The 19910-nt window shown below is 41.7% G+C and overlaps 1 protein-coding gene across 1 annotated transcript in view; it reads left to right on the forward strand.

The window, feature by feature from the left end:
- Positions 1-18844, forward strand: part of LOC112572455 (putative universal stress protein SH1215) — a 70452-nt gene extending 51608 nt beyond the window's left edge. Inside the window, exons 3-4 of the mRNA XM_025252151.1 lie at positions 13179-13270; positions 15043-18844. Coding sequence (XP_025107936.1) covers positions 13179-13270; positions 15043-15237 — 287 coding nt within the window. The 3' untranslated portion in view covers positions 15238-18844. The remainder of the gene's footprint in view (positions 1-13178; positions 13271-15042) is intronic.
- The last annotated feature ends 1066 nt before the right edge of the window (positions 18845-19910 follow it).

Here is a 19910-nt window from a genome sequence, read left to right on the forward strand (position 1 = left end):
GACAAGAAATGCGGCGCGTGATGAAGAAGGACAGGACGCACGGAGTGATGTCATTTAAAAACTGAGAGCGTGAGGGTAACGAGACTTGGTTGAGAGCGGAGGAAGGAGGAAAATGCACGCTGGGGCACGAACGCATGTACATCATGGACAGGCACGCGCGCAAAATAAAAATGTGTGTGGTTGGGATAAGAGCAAGCACACAAAAATACCAACACAGAAGGTAAGACACAGATACACACAGAATAAAGGAAGAAAGAATAGAGAATAAAGTGTGAGGTAGTGATACTACTGTAATCTGTACTAACATATACACATCCGTCATACTTCTGTCTGTACTTACACTACTACTACTACTATTTTCCCATTTGTACTCGCATCTCTGTACATTTGTACTTAAATCTATGTATATTTGTACTACCGCCATCCGTACATCTATGTGCACATGTTCCACGACCACCACCACCTGTGTGCACTCTACTTCCACTATCTGTACATACAATTTTTATGATACTACCACCACATATACACGTGTCCCTTATGTACATCTGTACTACCATAATTTGTAGTACTGTCATCTGCACACCTGTTCTTTCACCATTTGAGCATCCGTACTTCCACCGTCTGTACTTCTGCACACACACAGAGAATCTTATTTTTAAGATTTTTATTCTGATCATTCCTATTTGAGTTTTCCAATGGCGTCTTTGACCGGATCATTCCATGCTTTGTCCTGACTTTAAAACGCATGCACTTCCTACAGCAGACTCCTACAACATCCGGATGCTGGCTGCTTGTCAGACACTGAAGAAGAATCATGGTGGCTAAACCTCCAGAACTCAGCCCTCGTAGTCCCCCGTGGGGCTCTTAAAGCACACGACCCTCCATATCTCCTGGGGATTGTTTTATTCAGGAATCAGCGTAGCCCATCACCAGCAGGGGAACATAAACGAGCACTTTATGTAAGGATGATGGTGGCCGGATGTCAAGAGGTCAGCATTGAGTACACTCCTCTGAGTCTGGAAGGTCTCCCTGGCAGTAAAGATGGCTGACTTGCTGGAACTGTCATTCTCCCACAGGAGATCGGATGGCGCGATGTTCATGTCACACAATGCAGTGAGGTCTGGCTCTCCTAGGCTTCCATCTTGCCTCAGGCCACGTTGTTTGTTTTTTTGTTTTGTTTTGTTTGTTTTTGTCGGTGGTTCCAGGTTTTCCGCACGTACAGTTTTGCTGACAACATAAATCAACAGGTCTCCTCCCTGCCTTCCACCACATCCCCCAGAACTGATGGGACACCGAAGGTCTCACTGACTGTAACCTCCAGACTGATTTGTAGATGTAAGCAATTGCTTACCTCCAGTGGTGGAAATGAGGTCATGGCCGCCATATTGACTGACTATCGATTTAACTAGGTCAGGTCTGATATGCAAAGAAACTCTAGTCTCCATTAGTTTAGCTATATCCCACCCACCCACAATGGTTGAACGGCAGAAACGTGATTTCCAAGGTTTCCAACGCACATTACTTTTCAAAGATAAGTCTGCATCCGGCTGGTGGAAAAAAATCAGCTGATGGAAGATCTGTTTCTGCCATTGACCTCAAAATTGCCAGAAGAGCCTGAAGGGAGTAAACAAAGGTCCATGTCTATAAAGCGGGTATATTTGGCTGCCCCCGTGATTGCTTTACCAGCCAGTCCACGGGCAGAGGCAGTAGAGGGGTTAACAGACCTAAAGCGAGAACCTGCAAGTTAGGTGTTCATCTCCAGGGTGTGCACCTGTTTGCAGTTCACACGATCAGGTTTTGGGGTTAACAAAGGTGGCCTTTGGGGTTGGGGACTAAAGTAACTGCCCCAGAACCCCACCTGAGGGATGTGGCACGGTATATAGTCTACACTTATATGCACTTATACTCGCCAAGGGCCCCGCAATGTACTAGGGCCGCCACTAGGGTTCATACCTGACTTGGAGGAACCTCGTCCAGTTCCTTGCTAAAACCCTGGAATGTAGTAACAAAATGTAATGGCAGTATCACTTTTGCAGTAAGAACACTTTCCTACTCGAGCTGATGAAATGCTGAGGTAACTTTAAGGTTTGTAATAAAAGGAAAGAAAAATTAAAATAAAATTTAAAAAAAAAAACAAACGCAAAACAAACAAAGGAGAGAGAATAATAAAAAAAAAGAAACAAAGCAGGCTATCAAATGCAGAAATCAAGAAACAAAAAAGAAAATATGAGACAAAAAGAAAATAAAGGAAAAAAAGCGTAAAAGAACAATCAAAAAACAATGAAGAGAAAGGAAAATGAATTGAGGAAACAAAAATATAAAAAAAAAAAAAAAAAAATTGAAGAAAGGGCAGAAAAAAGTAACGTGTTAGAAGTGTCTTCAGGTCTATCACCACTAACGAGCAAACGAAAAAGACAATGACCAACTTTATTACTCCCAGTGGGCAATTATACTCGGTAAGTGTGCTCAAAATAGATAAATCAAGTGCTGCTAACAAGATTGAGATAAAGACAAGATAAGCAGAAGGTTGTACATAATAAGAAATGTAAACATATACAATTTCTCATTCACACACTTTATTTATGGTTCAGCAGCTGGACCACATCGGACTGTATCTGCTGACATTTTGCCTGACGCTTCCATTACAGACATTTTGAGTACTCAAACACTGTAAGTACCTACTAACCAGCCAATTAGCTGACACAAAGACCGACCAATCAGCCGCTGTTCCGGAAACTAGCCAATTACCGCCCCTGGAGTGCTGATAGCTGTTGATGCGAAAACATTGCCGAGTGTACCATGCAGAATGAATGCCCAGTATGATGGACAGAAAGAAAAGAAGCTATTGTTCCGGTTGGAGTAAAACATCTGTTGAAATTTTGTAGTACATGTAATTAGAATTTAAAGGCGGTCAAACGTGGAAGTTCCAGACTCACCAAAAATTATAAATGAGCGAGAAATGGAAGGAAGTCAGACTTGTCTCCTTCTGCATCTTTTGTCATGACATGTTATTTACCACCATCAAGTTTTGGAGGGCGAGGTTTACACAACACCATTGATGTGGTCATCACCCATTCACCATCCTCAGTGCTTTTGATGTCGTTCTGGTCTGCATCAACTCCAGACCGGAAAAGAATCCCAACAAAAACCCTATAATTAGGGAACCATCAAGTGGCTCAGAAGCAGAGAAGCACCTGTTGTGTATAAAATGTTGACATGCTGAAGTAGACAAATATTTCACACAAGAGTAGATCTTTGCTTATACAAACTGTGCTTTGAAACATCAAGTAGTTGAAAACAAACCCAGATCATGGAGAGAATCGAATCCAGCACGTTAAAATGTCAAGATGTAGTACAGGAAGCTTTGTTAGGGTGTTACACTGAATCTTGTAGTCATTTTCCACCTGATCTCCAGCCTTTAGGGGCGAGTGGAGTGAGTGGAACGGGTGAGGGGAATGGGGAAAGGGAAAGAATAACGTTGATCGATGCCAGCTGTATGATGGGGGGATCATCGGAGGGCGGAAGGGGAATGTTGACCACGCGCAGGACATTAAAGACCCGGCGAGCGCGTGCGTCTGACTAATTTATGTCGTTGAAGCCAGACGGCCCGCAGCCAGGAAGTGTCACGTGACAAGCGAAGAAGGAACTCTTACAAAAAAATCAACAGCATTGAAAAGAAATTTTTATTGTTAGCAGGTCGATGAGGGCAAGATTTAATTGAGTAAATTTGAGTCAAACAAAAAAAAAAAAAAAAAAAAAAACACGCACGTGAAAATGTTTACACGTGTAGATTGACACACGCACGCGCAAACATCAATAAAACTCTCGCCTACACACACACCCACACACACACACGCATTTGTTTTGGTGCATCTCTCCAGGGAGACAAGGTAGCTCAGAAAACAAAATCGGTTAAATATCAATCTCAATTTATTAGAGGAAGCTCATCAGCTGACAAACAAAATAACCAAAAATAGCTTTTTGTCGAATGTTGTAAGGTCTTACTCCTTCCACCATACCTATTTACGACAGGTAAAAACGAAAGATGATATGTTTGTACTTATTCCAAGACATGCAGATTTGCTCATGCGCCTACACGTTCACAACACAATCACACAAGCACACAAACACACAAGCACACAAACACACAAACACACAAGCACACAAGCACACAAACACACAAACACACAACCACTCATGTTGTTTTGCATCTCGCAGGTGAGACGAGAGAGCCTAGAAAAACAAAATCGAATTAAACATTAATATCAATCATAGGAGAAATGTTCAAATCATCAGAGGCAGGCCGTCAATTTACAGAGAAAATAACCATAAATGCGTTCCATTCGAGGATCATCAAGCTCTACTCCACCACATCCAATTACTGCAGATAAAAAAGGAACCCGACATAGCATTCCACTCTTGTCTCTGAAGCATGCTTCGTTGCCCATCCTGCAGGATTTCTGTATTGTTTACTTCAGTTGTTGTTGTTGTTGTTTTTTTTGGTTGTTGAGAAAGTACAACCTATTAATAATTGTGGCTAGTCGGTTGGGTTTGGAAAACACTTCAAGACTCAAGACTAAGCTGTGGTTTGCATCTCGTCCACATCATAACAAGAGGCTTGAGGTAGAGGTGAAGGCTCGGACCTCAATCAGATAAATTTTGTCATACTCTTTACAGAACTCTGTTTCCTTAATAAACGAGAAAGACAGCACAGAATTAAATAAAGTCGGCGATAACCAGGCGAGGAAGAGAAAGAGCGAAGGAAGGAGAGATTGTGGTGGTTGACAGCAGTGGAAACGGTCTTTGATCATGTCCTCGCTTTCGCACCAGTGAGCGCTGACAGCCTGTCACGGGAAGAGACACTACCATCGCTTTATTCATACTAGGAATAAATGAATAAAGAAGATGATTGAAATGATTGTAGAAAGTCCAATCAGCATCGTTATGGATATAAGCTCGTGAGAGTGGTGACAGCTGTCGCAAGTGGGTTTGTTGTCCAGATCGTTGTCGAAAGTCAGAACAACATTTATTTCAAACTCATACTAACGCCACTTTTTATTAGTTTTCTTGTCGTCACGTCTTCCTGTTCGTTGGGCTTTCGACCAAAAAGTCGAGTGAGACATCCGGGTACGTCTGCTGTACGTACGTCGGGAGGCTAGTGAGGATATTCATTCTATTGTGATGTACACACTTTCAGGTCACTTACAACAGTTGAATCTTTTAAAAGGTCATGATCTCATTACCATCATTACCATCATTGGGATCGTCAGGACTTGTTCACCTTCGGGACATTCTCAGCATCAGGACATTAAACACCTGCCGCACGTCTCGCCAGTCAAGGCAGCTTCCCCTTCACTGCCGGCAGGAAGTTGAAATATTCATTGTGCTAGGTACACAAGGTTCACCGAATTTCCGTTTCCGGTAAGCAGCAACAAAGCAAAATGTAGATTTGCGGCCGTATTTACAAAGCGTATATTTTCCTCGGGGAAAAGTTGGGAATTCAAGGAAAAGCGTCTTGTTGTTTGTGTTTACAGTTTGATGCCCAGACGCTGTGGATGTTGCCCAAGTTTTCTGACCTCAGGACATTTTCACCATGACTTTCTAGCTATGGCTGGAAAGGTAAAACAACATCTGCGGGGTCCGGACACCGAGTTATAATTACAGAAACAAGGCATATGTCCTTGATTTCTCCCATGCTGCTCTGGGCAACGACTTAAAGGGATTGTAAAGGCAAAATAAAACTTCTTAGAAGCTCTAAAGAGTAGGATCAGTTTGAATCTCGTCTGTCTTCGTGTCTGGTCATGGTGAAAAAGTTGAAGGTTTTGTAGCATGTTGTGTTTAATAAGAGAAATTACATAGGACTCTTTCGTTTGCTTAGACGAAGTCTAGTTCTCCGTCACGTGACCTTATGACATATGACCAAGACTGCTTACCAAGTGAGACAGACTGTTTTCTATAATTTTTAAATTGTGTTTTTAAAAGTTCATTTTAAAACCTAAATTATCTCACGAGACACCACCGATCACGAGTTCAAATCCTAGCAATGACCACCGACACTTGCTGTCTTGGTCCTACGTCACACGCAGGTTCGCCTGCTAACCGTCTCGGGAAGATATCGTGGTTACTGAGAATGTCTCGGAACCGTAAAAAAGAAATAGTTCCATACGACTGCTACATGTGAGGACAACAGGACACTCCTCCTCCTTTCGCTATCTGATAAACGACGATGCCGCCTCTTGAACACCAGTCACGGCCGCTAATGCGCATCGCATGATAAACTCGATGGACAGCAAAAAGCGTCCTGGAGGAAAAGCAATTTCTTTACGACATCTCCAATAATTGCGAAATATTGTTGTAATTTCAGGTGCGCGAGGAGATAATCGCTTACAGAATAACACGTCCACGCATTATTGTTCCTGACGTGCGCACGTGCGCAACCTCAGCCGCTGTCACCCCGAATCCGTCATTGCCACGTAATGACTCCGTTAACGTCAAGCCGCATGGTGCGCCCCCTATCCCCGATTTGGTCTGCGAGGGGCCGTAACTCCGCAAACAAATTAAAGGGGAAGATTCATGCGGCGCTCGCCTGGTCTGTTCGTCTCTCAATCAATCCCTGCTTCCCGCGGTCCCCGGATTTTTGATTCGTTCTGTCTATCATAAGACTGGGCGAGGTGTTCATTTCTGTTGATGTGAACGTGGCTGCGTGAGAATTCGGCAGTTTGTCTGCAGCTATTTTCGCCTCCAGAGACAAAGGTGGGAGTGAAGGGAAGACGGGAGAGGAGGAGAAATCTCGGAAATGAATGAGTTATCTGAGCTTATCTTTTCCTGTTCATATTACGTGATATTTTTATCGTTGTTTTCTTCAAGGTTTTATATTTGTTTGGATGAATTTCTCTGAAATAAAATATGAAAAAAAATAGTGGAATTTATTTTTGAGGAAGATAATGATTTGTCCATCAAGAAGAAAGAAATGTGAAGTAGGGAAGCGGAGAAATGAAGACAATGAATGGATTATTAGTGTTTGTGTTTTCTCAGTTCTATTGCGTAATTTGTTGATGGCGGTTTTCTTCAAATTTTTAATCAGTTGCTTCAGTTTATAAAAAAAATGTAATCAAAAATATTTTAGTTAATCCTTGAGAAAGATGTAATTTTGTCTTGGCTGTATCAAAACACGACATTATGGAGGGAGGCTTGCTCTACATTGAGAAAACTGTAGAGACGATGTTTGTTTTCGTTTGTGACACCAGACTTATTTGTTTCCTCGTACCCGTCCTCTTGGTGAAACGTTGGAAAGGTGGTATACCAATCCTGTTCTTCTCTGACAATATTTCCTTTTATAGTAGGCAAAGTTCTTTTTCTTTCTTTTCGCAATCTTTAGTGTGAGTGCCCTTCATAGTCCTGCAACTTTCCCTTCTAAATGTTTCACATAAATATCTACAGTAGACAGACCCTACAACTTTTCCTTTTACACGAATAACTTTCAAAAATGTTAGTCTGTTAGTCCTCTTCTCACAATATTTAATAGTAAGTAGACCTCTACAATTTCCTTTCTCAATCTCTCACATCAGTAACTTTGAGAGGTGTTCTGTTTCCCCCTAAAGAAAAACAAGAATTAATTTTCTTTATTTCCTGCTTATCATTTTAAAAATAATTTTAACAACGCGCGGTTCTTCACGTGCTGATGGCCAGAACTCAAGGTGGGAGATATTCTCAGAAGGTATCAGTGATGTTTTTCACGACGATATACGCAATATTTGCTTCATTTTTTGTTGTTGAGAGAATGAATAACACCAGTCTGTGAAGCGCACGTGACAAAACACTATCAAATGTTCCTGGGGCCCGGATGTAAGGATCGGGAGGGCACGCGAGATATGGCCGACTATCTCAGCGTGGACTACAGATGGTTTCTTTCTGAGTTTACACATTTATTGCGAGTGTGCGGTGTTGCCAGGTTAATGAGCAAGCTAACAAGGAGCAGGCTACACTGACGATGGGCAGGAGCTTACCTGGCAGCGAGGTCAAGTCACAACCATCCATCGCCACTTTGTCAGCCAGTCCATGTTTTTCAGACCATGACAGAGGTCTTTTCATCTAGATGACTGTGTGGGTCTTAGTCGAGCGTTGTGCACGTGGGCTGCACGTGTATCAGCTACACTTCTGTTAACCCCCTAACGCCCGTGGAGTTTGTTTAGCATTGACTACAAATGTTGTCCGTGGGGATCCAATACCAAATTCACTCAAATTCACTGTTAGTCATCTTCTCTCAGTTTTCGCCATAAACTAATTCGCCCTCCTTGTTTATCCACTTTATAATGATGCCACAAATCGCTACTGCAATTATCATACAATCAGTAATCAACTTTTGTAGGATCCACCACCACGAGAGGCATTTTCTCGACGGAAGGAAGAGAGGAAATGGACACCAAAGTAGGTTCCAAAGGGATGCTATGAGTAATTCGACACAGAGAGAAGAAGTACCGTTAGGTCAGACACACACACAGGGAAGGCAAAGGGAAACATTTGGATGACACGATTTTTACTTCTTGGAATTCATCCGTAGGCATGTGACATTGATACCTGAGGTCCATACTGACCCCACCGGTGGTTAACAATAGATATTTCATTTGAATTACGATTTTTGCAGATATTTGAAAATTCGTTTCATCCACGATGAGCTCACTACTAAAATGTAAAACTCAAGAAAGTTCAAACTGTTGAGAAAAACGGTTCACGTTTTATAAATGGCGAAACTTCGGTTGTGGTCCTGATGGACCCCAGCGGCCATTAGAGAGTTAACGGATTCGTTTCATTGTCGCATCGACTTTCTTCGCCCACCTTTCATCCCACATCTTCAAATGGCGCTTGGCATGCTCCCTTTTGATCATTTGTCCTCTGAGGGATTTCTCCTCCCCAATTCCAGGTCCTGCGGCAGTCATTTACTCCGGCATCAGCAGCAGACACTGCGAGCGAATCAACCTCCATTCCCAACCTCAGCCTTGGTTGCTGAATACCATGTGACCTTAACCGGAACTATTGCATCACGTGATTGACAGAAGTCTCGTAACGAAAAGGTGTTTTTGTGAAGTTCCAGGAGAAGATGCTTAGCGATAAGGTTAATGAAAAATCGAAAAAATGGCGGCTGTAACGGTGTCTGACTCTGTTTCCACGACCTGAAGGTGCTGTGTGGAATTCTTGCAAACATCTGCTGCATCTCTGGCGAAGCAATGAATCTTTCTCTCTGCATTGCCTTTGAGAAGTCGGGTGCATGCGCATAAAAGTAACGGTAACGAGATAGGAGAAGATAACTCTGCAGGCCAAGTAACGCAACCTCGTTTTTCTTTGTCTCTGCGCGGGATGAGTGTCAGAAAAATTCTCTTTCGCAATGCTTTCGCCTTTAAATGCCGTTGGGAAAAGAAAAAATATTAATGTCTGTTAAAAGATCATCATCCAAACTTTGAGGACTCACTTCTGCTTTCATTATTGCTAGTATTAGATTGTGTGTGGGAGAGAGAGAATGAAGAAGAGAAATATGAGGATAGCGAGTTGCTGCATGGTCTAGAAGAACCAAAGAACAAGTGAGACACAAAATTAGCTTCTAAAATGCATATAAAGATAGATAATAAAGTGTATGAATATGTATATTCTTAGTATCTCAGTATCCCTGGTAGAGTGAACGAATAAAGAATCTTTCATCTTGAATCTTGAGTTTGCCAGTTACATCTCTCACTTTTTGAGTTGGCAAACAGCGATAATATCAGGCATCTGTCAAAAGCGAAAATTAGTTGTTAAAACGAAATGACTGTGGAAGCTGTGATTTATTTTTAGAATCATTCTGGCATTAAAAAAAACATGTTCTCATTCGCTGATGGGCTGTGTGTATCATCTCCCCTTCCTGGAATTATTCTTTGTTTACATATCCCGGACTGTTATCTCCCCGTGTCTGAGAGAGTCTTTTATGTGTTTTCGCACCCGCCCAAGTGCACTGCACTTGTAAAAGTGAAGCCACGAGCTGAATACGACTTGTTTTAAAGTCTGCTAAAGGTTTGTGTAATGCCCGTGCAAAACATCAAGAGCTATAGAAGTAAACACAGATTTCACGACAATGGAGGGCTGGGTGGGAGGGACAGAACAAACCAGACAAATCTCTTCCAGAAGTTTCTTTGAGTTTCTTTAATGTCGAAAACATTAGTTTTCTTGTCATTGACAAAACATTCTTTATTTATTTCTTTTCTTTTTTTTTACGAGACATCAGTTCCTGTCTTTGTCTGTCAAATAAGTTTATCATCTTAAAAGTACAGAAAAACTCACACCACACACTAACGCGTATGAATATATCCATCCATAAGGATTCACAAGGGAAAAAAGTTCTTGCAACAGCAAAGTAACCCGATGTTTGCACACCACAAGTCTGCCATCCTCTGTCGCCATGTCTGTACAGATGTGAGGACGACTGCAGCACGACGACACTGCGCTCCTCCCTCATAACCTATAATCAGCCTCACAATACAATTGTCTGGATGCTCTGGACCAGGGATGCCGTGCCACATCCCAAACTGCTTCAACCAATCAATAGCCTTCGCCAGAGATGTCGTACATCCAGATGACCTTTTCACATGCAAGTCGCGCAGCACGCACTGCCTCCTCCCAGAGTTCATCGCAGCTGCGCCCTGTTTGTTGTTTGTGGACACTCCCTCTTGCCGATGAATCAAAACAGTCGGAGGCCATGTTGTTCGACCAGACTCCTTTGGTATAACCGTAACATCTTTCGCGGAGAGAAAGGCGACAAAGGTAGTGAGAAAGAAAGTATTGTGGTAAATTTTGAAACAAATGTCAATACGAGTGTTTCCGTTGTTGCTCTGTCTAGAAGGAGGCTTGCAGTCATAACTCATAATGTAATTTCCTGGAAGGTCTGGACATGCCGAGACAGGAAGGCGCGCCTGGCAGTCGGCACAATTTTCTCAAACGGACTGGCGCTTGCAGACGAGTCTAGTCCGGCGCAGGTTGAATTAGTCTACGAAAGCATCGAAACCAAACATCACGATGGGAGGGGTGAGGCAGAAAAAACAGACAAAAAATTGTAGAGATAACTGTCTGAGAGCTGAATTGGTCTTCTGAGTGTTTAGAAAACTCTATGGTTAGAAAGATTTTATGCGTTAGTGGACATGAGGGCTGAATTGTATTTGTGTCTGGTCTAGTCCTGTAACGTTTTAGTCGTTGGTAGGGAGTTCTTAGAAACCACACTTTTATCTGCGATTTTTTTGTTTATGGCAATGCCCATCCCATTTTCTTTGCTAATATTAACTTTCCCAAATATCTATCGACTAACGTTTCGCTGCCAACAGTTGGATCGACAGGAGGAAGTTCGCTGCGCCACACGGGTATCGAACCGTAAAGGCTCCAGGTTCTGACGCCAGCTCTCTAACAACGCAGCTTCATGTTCCCTGATAAATGAAGTACATGCGTGTTTAGGGAGTGTAAGGAAGGCTGGCAAGCCGAGGCTCGTTTCGAATCGGTGATCGTTTGCACCATGGTCAAGGCACTGAACCACCAGACTATGTAGTCTCTCCCCGAGGACTCAGTGGCATAATCACCATGTCCTTCAGACCTGTGTCGTCTGCCTGCTGCTTCCGGAGAATTGCCGGCACTGCGCAAGACAATGTGACTATCGATAACTGAATCACACAGACATCTCCAATCTGGCGGTAAAGAGAAATGAACTCTTCACTTTCTTCCTTGAAAAGCGGGATTCAAGCGGACAGACCACTTACAAACGACTGTCTGGACTTCGGAACTAGCGACTAGGTTCCAGTCCTTCTGGAGCTTTGAGGATGCATGGAATATAAACTTTTGCTAGATCTTTCCTTGGACAACCTTAATACACGGACGTTCAACATGTGTTCTGTTGAGCTTAAAACGTATCTCTTTGATTTTGAGTCGCCTCAAGATCCTTCTTCATCTGAGTGCATGGAATGGTAGTCATGGTAACTGTTGTAGGTGCTATACAGCAAGTAAGGTAGGGAGCGAATGGCAAGTTCTGTTGTCTTATCGTTGAATTATCTGCTCGCACTCGACTCTGCCGCCAGGTGTCTGGGACTCGGCACTCGTGTCGAGCGCACCACTCAGCGCGCGTGCTCAACACAAGAGGAAAGGGAAATTGGTGTTTTGATCCAGCAGCTAAGGCTGTAGCTCGGCAAAGCCCTTTAAATAGATTCAACGTGCAGAGAGAGAAAAAGAAAGAAAAAAAAAACCCAGAGTGCCCTAGACGAGATATGAACCAAAGGACTGCCAATCTTCGCTGTATCGATGACAGGCGCTAGCCGTTGCGCCACCGAACCACGCTGCTCAATACAAAGTCACATGACACCATCCATTAACTGTCACATGACACTAAATACCACGTGTGCACAAAGTCACACGGCACTCACCCTCTTCCTCCAACAGGGACATACAAATTCAGTATCTGCATCTGAAACTATGTAACCGGTCTTCAGTCTCACAACTTCTCGTCTCTCTCTTTAACCAGTCCTCGACGGCGTCGTCAGTCCTTGTAGATGTCATCAGCATTTCAGGCTTCACACGATATTCTGCAACCTTTGAAGGTTTCTCCTGTCCTTCAACTCTCCCCGATGCTTGAACATGTCACCAGCCCCTCCATGTTTTATAAAGCCTTTCCTCGAGGTTCTTTGCAACACTATTACCTCCAGCTTCACTGCACCTCATGAACGCTTGAATTTTTACTTTTATTGGCTGTCTTCGCCCTCAGCAACACCAGATCCATTCTGAAGCGATGCCACATCCCGCTGTAGCTTTCATCAGATAGCTTTTCAAAAAGGATGAAATGAAAAGAAGGTTTTTCATATTTTCAGAATGGCAGGAGATTTAATGAAGGAAAAATCCCCAGATGATGTTTTCATTTTCTTATTTTCAACCGAGGATATATTATGCAAACTGAGTAAGTCAGCTGTTGTAGGGTAGATAGATGTTACATACCAAGATTTCTACTCCACCTCAAAGATTGTATGCACCGATGGTCTAAACATTTGTCCTTCTCCTTGTTTTTTTCTGAACAGCTTTTAGTGGTTGTAATAGTTCAGACAAAACCTTTCTTACACGGATGAAATCAAAGAGCTTCATATTTTTGTTGCAGTGATTGGCTATTGTAACTCTTTATGTTTCAGGTCCAGCAAGAACCGCCAAAATTATCAAAGATATGGCGGAGCGCATGAAGACTATAGAGGAGAAATTTGGCCATCTCATGACAGTGAACGGGGTAACACTTTGTTTTTCTTTCTTCCTGCATTTCAATGTTTTATTTCTGTTACAAATTTGATTATCACAACAAACAATTCCGTCGTCCATACTGTTTTACACAATCGCATGTAGAAAAAAATTAATTGAATGTGGCGTGAATACAATTACCATAACTTGTGAAGGAATAAAGAGCCTCAAATATCCCGTTAATGAGCAAAAAAATCCTTTGGACCTAAACCTGTTTCTGAACCAGGTACTTTATTTTAGCTCGACAATCCGAATTTGCAGTCCGATCAAAGCTTGTCGAATTCTTAACGAGTTCTATTGAATTATGTCTGAATAATCTGCTTCTCGTCAATAAAGTCTGTTCCTGGCTGTAAATGCCAGACGATTTGCACGAGCAATTGTTAAATTTGATTAGAGAAACATTCTCCCTCCTTCGCTCGGCATAATGAAATCTGATGCATGAATAAGGAACCTCGTTTACTTTCTGTGTGTGGTATAGACATTGTGAGTCTTTATTTAATTAAATTACGGGGAGGTAATGAACACGCACAGCTCATATTGAAAAAAGAGGGAGAGAGATAGTAAAAAGATAGGGGACGGAGGAAGAAAGGAAGAGAGGAAGGCAAAAATAAAAAATGACTATTTTTCACACAAATTGACACAACTAGAATATAGTATTAATAATTCCAAATCGTATTTCAAAGGGAACGCCTATTCTGCAGAAAAAAGTTGCAGAGATTAGTTCCTTCCTTTGGAGGTGAGGTAGGGACTAGTGACTAGTTGAAGACAGGAGAGATGGATGAATGGGAAAATCGTAACCTTTGGGGTGCATCCGCCGTAACTCCTCCTCCATAGTGAGTTGTGATGCGATCCAAGCTGATGCTGAGATATCGCCTGCAAGGCTACACCTTCCCTCCAGCATCTCCAGCACTCCCTCCATCCAGCACTTTGTATCGCTGTCTGTAGTCTGTCGATCGACTTTTGCAGCTGCGATGAAGATAGATTGTGAGCTATTCTCGTCACTCACTCCGCCCCTGAGGGCCACTGTCACTCATTCATTATTTTCACACTCACTCCGCCGAGAGCGGACATCGAGCTCTGAAGACGACCAAGGGGCTCGGTGGAGGAACAGCGTGGATGTGTGCGTGCATGTGTGTGTGTGCATGTGTGTGTATGCATGTGTGTGTATGCATGTGTGTGTGCATGTGTGTGCGTGTGTGTACTTTACAAGTCCAATCATGCATGCGTGTGTCTATGCCTGTATGTATATGCAGACACATTTTGTGTCTGTACACACAGATGTGGGTACAGGTCTGGAATAAGTCACGTGATACAGCTACCGATGTTAACTTGACTTAAAACATTATCAGCCAGTCATGTTCACAGAGATAAATAAATTGTAAACAACCGTTTTAAGTATCATCTTAATATCCATCTATTTTTCCCTGATAAATGATTGCTCAAAGGAGAGACAAAAAGAAATGCAGAGCAAACGCGGATGGTGAGACAAGACCCTGTATCTTTCTAGTCCAAGGAGTAGAAATATCGAGAAGAAATTTAGATGAAATGGTTTTGAGATAACAAAATATTCTTCCATATGTTAAATTGTTTGTGTGATAAACAACGAACAGCTACAGGCTACAAAATGAAAGGTTTGCAGGAATGGTGTGAAGTGATCAGATTGTCGTCGTCCGAAACACGCATGTTGTTGTTGTTGTTGTTGTTGCCTGAAATATTTGCTTGTGTGGCAGTGGTGTGATTCGTTCAGATGTTTGTCCATCACAGATAAAGGGGAAAATCCGGAAAGGCAAGGGCAAGCCTGGGGAGGCCATCATCAAGGCAGCCAACGACGAGGGCGCGTGCATGATCGTGTGCGGCACGCGCGGTCACGGCAAGATCAAGCGCGCCTTCCTGGGCAGCGTCAGCGACTACGTGGCTCACCACTCCTCCGTGCCTGTCATCATTTGCCGCCGGCACTAGGCGCACCATCGTCGCCCTCTTTTCCATCCTTTCTTCAACCTCCCCTCCCCCCACCTCTCTTTCCGTCTGTCTCATTTGTCTTTCTGTTTGTCGATCTGTCCGTCATGTACACATGCATCTGTTTCTACCAGACTTCATAGTAAACTGGTCTCAATTTTCCAAACTTTTCTAGAACATTCTCTGTTATTCCAAAATATCCTCGACTAACGTGCGTTGCTGACGTGTTGAGTGGTGTGTGACTTCAAGTGGCTTCACAATGATCTTAATTTGTTGATCCTAGAGAATAAAAAATTTCAGTTTCGTTTCGTATAATATCGGGATTATTCATTATATCAGTTTGTGAAAAAAGAGAATATGGCGGCTATTGTCAATCAAGCTGATTTTATTATTTTTGTAATCAATGTACCCGAGCAAATTTGATGTATAGGCAGATTCCCAGCTGCTTGTCATATTGTTTTACTTACAACATGGTTACAATGAAGTACCTAATCCAAGATTTCTATAATATTTTGGACAAAAACAATCAGCTTTTTTAAAAAAATTTCAATATAATAAAAGTTAATAGTCCACGTTCCCATTGGTCTTCATTGTCCCAGGGTCTTCATTGTCTTCGAGTAGTCTTATCTCCACTGTTTATTTTCTTTTCCTGATAAGAAATCTGACATAATGTATTTAACTTGCGACAATGAAAGCAATATGACCATTTTATTGTGCTCTTTTTATTTCTTAGTCATGCAATCATTGGCTTTCTTTCTTCATTTAAAAATACTGTAAGGACTTGTATTTAAATGTTGTTTATTTTGTGTAAAGTTTGGTGTGTATATTCATTCCGAGACTTCCCCCTTTTTTAGAAAGAAATAAATCTTACCTGGAATGGAAACTGGATGAACATTAACCTTGTGCTAAAACATCAGTTCTGTGAAAGGTGCGCAAACAAGTTGTCAGCCTTTGGCATGAAGACAAGAGTACATGCTTCTTGTACGAGAGTAAAAAAATATGTAGGTTGGTGCGAAGAAGTAGTCTTTGTGACCGACATAGAAATGTGGTGTCGAGGCTTGTTGCCAACTGTCTGTACGTTGCCATCAGCATTGTTGCCCGAGCCAGTGACTAATCGTGTGACGTCACGGTTAGCACCTGTCATCAATACAGCAAGGGCTGAACGTCCTGGATTCAGATCTCGTCTCGGGCACGCTGGTTTTTTTCTTCTTTGCATGTTTACAAGGCTGGCTGCTTTACTGTCGTATAGTCTTAGTTGCTGGCTCAGAGTATTCCCCCCTCCTCCAATAAATTTTCTACTCCAGAGTACTCCAGCAAAAGGATCCTATAGGGTTAGCACGAGAAAAGGTAGGAATGAAACTCTACGGTTCCTCGGTATGTTTAGAAGCAAAGCAGTGGAACAGGCTCTAAAAGATACTCTGGAATCTGAATAATATCTAAGAGGGTTTTACAACCCCGTCTTAGTTTTGCTGTTTTAATGATCTCTTGTTAAGAAAGCAAACAATTAGAATCTTTTGCATTCATTTATCTATGAAGTAAGGTCTGCTTTTCAAACAGTTTCATAGTATCGGGGCCTTCCCGATGTTGCCCCTCGTAAACACCTGTTAGTAGTGAAAAGGGATTTGACTACCTCCACTTTCTTCTACTGCTTCATCATGCATGAGAAATGCTAAACAGTCCACCACACTCTTATTCACTCGCATGTCCCGACTTCATCTGATGATGATATTCACGGAACATACCCGTGAGTTAGCTTTTTTTCTGAAGAAAACGTGTGTAAACATGTCGAAAGATCCAGCGAGTGCTTCTTATTTCTGGGGTCTAAAGGTTTAGTTTTCCTTCTACCAAGAAATATTTTATGACAGAGGAAGTCTCCACGGAAAATATTCTAGCTTTCTCACTCGACCTTAGTTGTACTTCCACCCGACTTCATGTCATGACAAACTCTACTAATTGTCTGGCGATGTCATGTCAGCAATGATAGAGGGGATATTTCAAGAGACTCGGTCACATCTAAGGTAAACATTGTGTTTTTGTTGATTAGTGAAGCTTGAATTCACTCTCACCGGGAGAGACCTACCCGTCAGGACGGTGCCTTCTAGCACGTAGCCATAGTCCTGCAATGCTTGTTCACCTGCCCAGTGAAAATTGCACTTTGTCCTCAAGTTGAAAACATCATGAAAATTTGATAAAGCTCGAAATGATGGAGAAGGGGATGTAAAAGTGGCACGTAAAGGACAGATTTGTGGGGCACATGCTTAGATTGGTGTACACACACACATCCTCGCAAGCATGCGCATTTCTCTCTCTCGCTCGCGCTCACACACGCACACACAGGTGTGTACACAGACACTTATCATATTTCCACCTCTTGCCAAACCACGTTTCCTCACTTTTTAGAGTTAGTAACAAAGGAATCTCTCGACTCCAACCCGGGTATGAAAGTGTCATAAGCCACCCGGCCAACAAGCCATCCAATGCACCCTGGCGCGTTGCCATGGTTATTACATTGCTGGATTGTTGGTCTCGAGAGACGAAACCTCAAAGCTCTGTAACCACTCTGTTCTCACATCATACACTCCATATTCAAACAGAATAATTTACCTAACAAAATTTTATTATTTATAAATCAATTTCATGTATTAAAAATAAGATCAACATCTGTCGTTGCGAGATTTCCTTTTCGTGTAATGGAAAGAGTGAAAAAAAAAAAGAAAGTCGTTTTCTGAATTTTTTTGTGCTCGATGTAAATAAATTTCCGTGATGACCCGTCATCCCTCCACCGGCCGCCTGTTGCTGTTTTGCCAAATTGATATCAGACAAGATTTCCGTTGGTTCACATCTATCCTCCATGGTTTGTGACTGGCTAAAACTAGAATTAAATAATGACAAAGCATTGAATTTTTCAAAATACTTTTTTCACCGTTACACTCGATTCTAACCTTTGAATTAATTTTTAAAAAACTTGTCTGTGGAGCCTTTTTCATTCCGCCTTGCAAAACTGTTTCCTGCATGTATTTTGTACAGGAAATACTGATATATACATGTAATTATTTCATATTTTTGATCGAAATTTATGATTGAACAAAACTTTTGGACTTGAAGTAGGATTGTTAGTGTGTTGGTTGTGCAGGTGTATTTGTGGAAAGCTAGTCCTACTCTGTGGAGATGCCCTCTAGACAAAGCCACCTTCCCTGTTTAGTCAATGACCTGTTGTTGTGTATACGTATGTACATATGTACCGAACACTTGCTTACTAAATAAATTTACATGCTTACAGAACACATGTGGATAAGTCAGTGTACAGATGACATTAAACTCAAGATGACTTGTTTATGCCGTGGGTTGTTTGCTGTTTATTTGATGCTTAATTAGAAGAAGGGCTTCTTTGGTTGTCAACTACTATTTGGTTTTTCGTTTTATTTTTCACAGAATTTTGCGGCTTCTGCAATGTGTGTCTGTTCTATCATGATACTTTATATAAGAAAAGAGAATTAAGGAGGATAATTATTGTTCCTTCGTGCGTTCTCTTATAGACTGTTTGAATGAATGTTCTTGTGAACAAATGGCGTTCAGGTTATGTTGCAAATAAATTCTTCATCAAAACCTGCTTCTGTCGCTTGAGTTTCTTTTTTTTTCTTATTAATCTCTGTCTTGTGCATCTCTTGTAAAGGTTTACACAGAGGCAAGGTAGACACTCTTCCAGTGAGGAATGTGTGAGGGAAAATGAACAACAAATACAAAGATGGCACAGAAAGAACAGAAACAGTGTCTCCGCTCGTTAGCTACATGATGATTCTTTGTTAAATGTACTTTAGTCGCTGTGTGCTTTGAATTTTATTCTTTTCTGTGACAATGAAACATAATTCTTGGAGATTTTTATGGTTATGAGGAGAGCTTGGTCACATAAAGGTCACACAGTTTTGCTCGAATAACTGAAAATCGATGTTTTCGAAAGTTACAGACTTTTAAAATTATGTTTAGTGAATAATAACAATTTGTAGAGCGCATTTTCAAAGTAGAAAAAAAAATCAAAAAGAAAAAGATAAAAGTTAGAAAGAAAGAAGGGAATCAAAGAAGAGGAATTAAAAAAAGTAAACAGAACAAAGAGAAGAACCGGAAAGAATGGGAGAAATACAGAAAAAGAAGAAAAGAAAGAAAAAGAAGAATAAAAAGAAAAAGAAAAGAAGAAGAGAAATAACAGAAAAATGACTTTATGCGCTTCATCTGAGATTAGTTACGCAAGATTACTATTTATGAAACCCTTTATTATCCTGACCTAAATAAGCTACGCAACATTCAGTAGGAATATTTTTGTCAAAGAAATATTAATTTTAGAAATTATACTTTTATTTGACCAAAATATATTAAAGACGTCTTTTTTTAATCTGAGAAATATTAACCAGTTATTTTGTCTTTGCCCGGAGACGGGCTTCTCTTGGTTCTATTTGCTACCAGCGCCACCTGACACTGCGTTCCCTCCCCAAACGGTCCGGCGGGGCAACGGTTAGCGCCTGTCATCAATACAGTGAGGATTGGATGCCGAGGGTTCAGATCTCGTCTTGGGCACACTGTTCTTTCTCTGAATGTGGCATATGTTTACAGGGCTGGCTGCCTTGCCATGATATAGTCTTAGTTTCTGGCTCAGCGTAAATAATAATTTTGAGCAAAAATAA

This window comes from Pomacea canaliculata, linkage group LG9, assembly GCF_003073045.1.
Source record: "Pomacea canaliculata isolate SZHN2017 linkage group LG9, ASM307304v1, whole genome shotgun sequence".
NCBI classification, from domain to species: domain Eukaryota; kingdom Metazoa; phylum Mollusca; class Gastropoda; order Architaenioglossa; family Ampullariidae; genus Pomacea; species Pomacea canaliculata.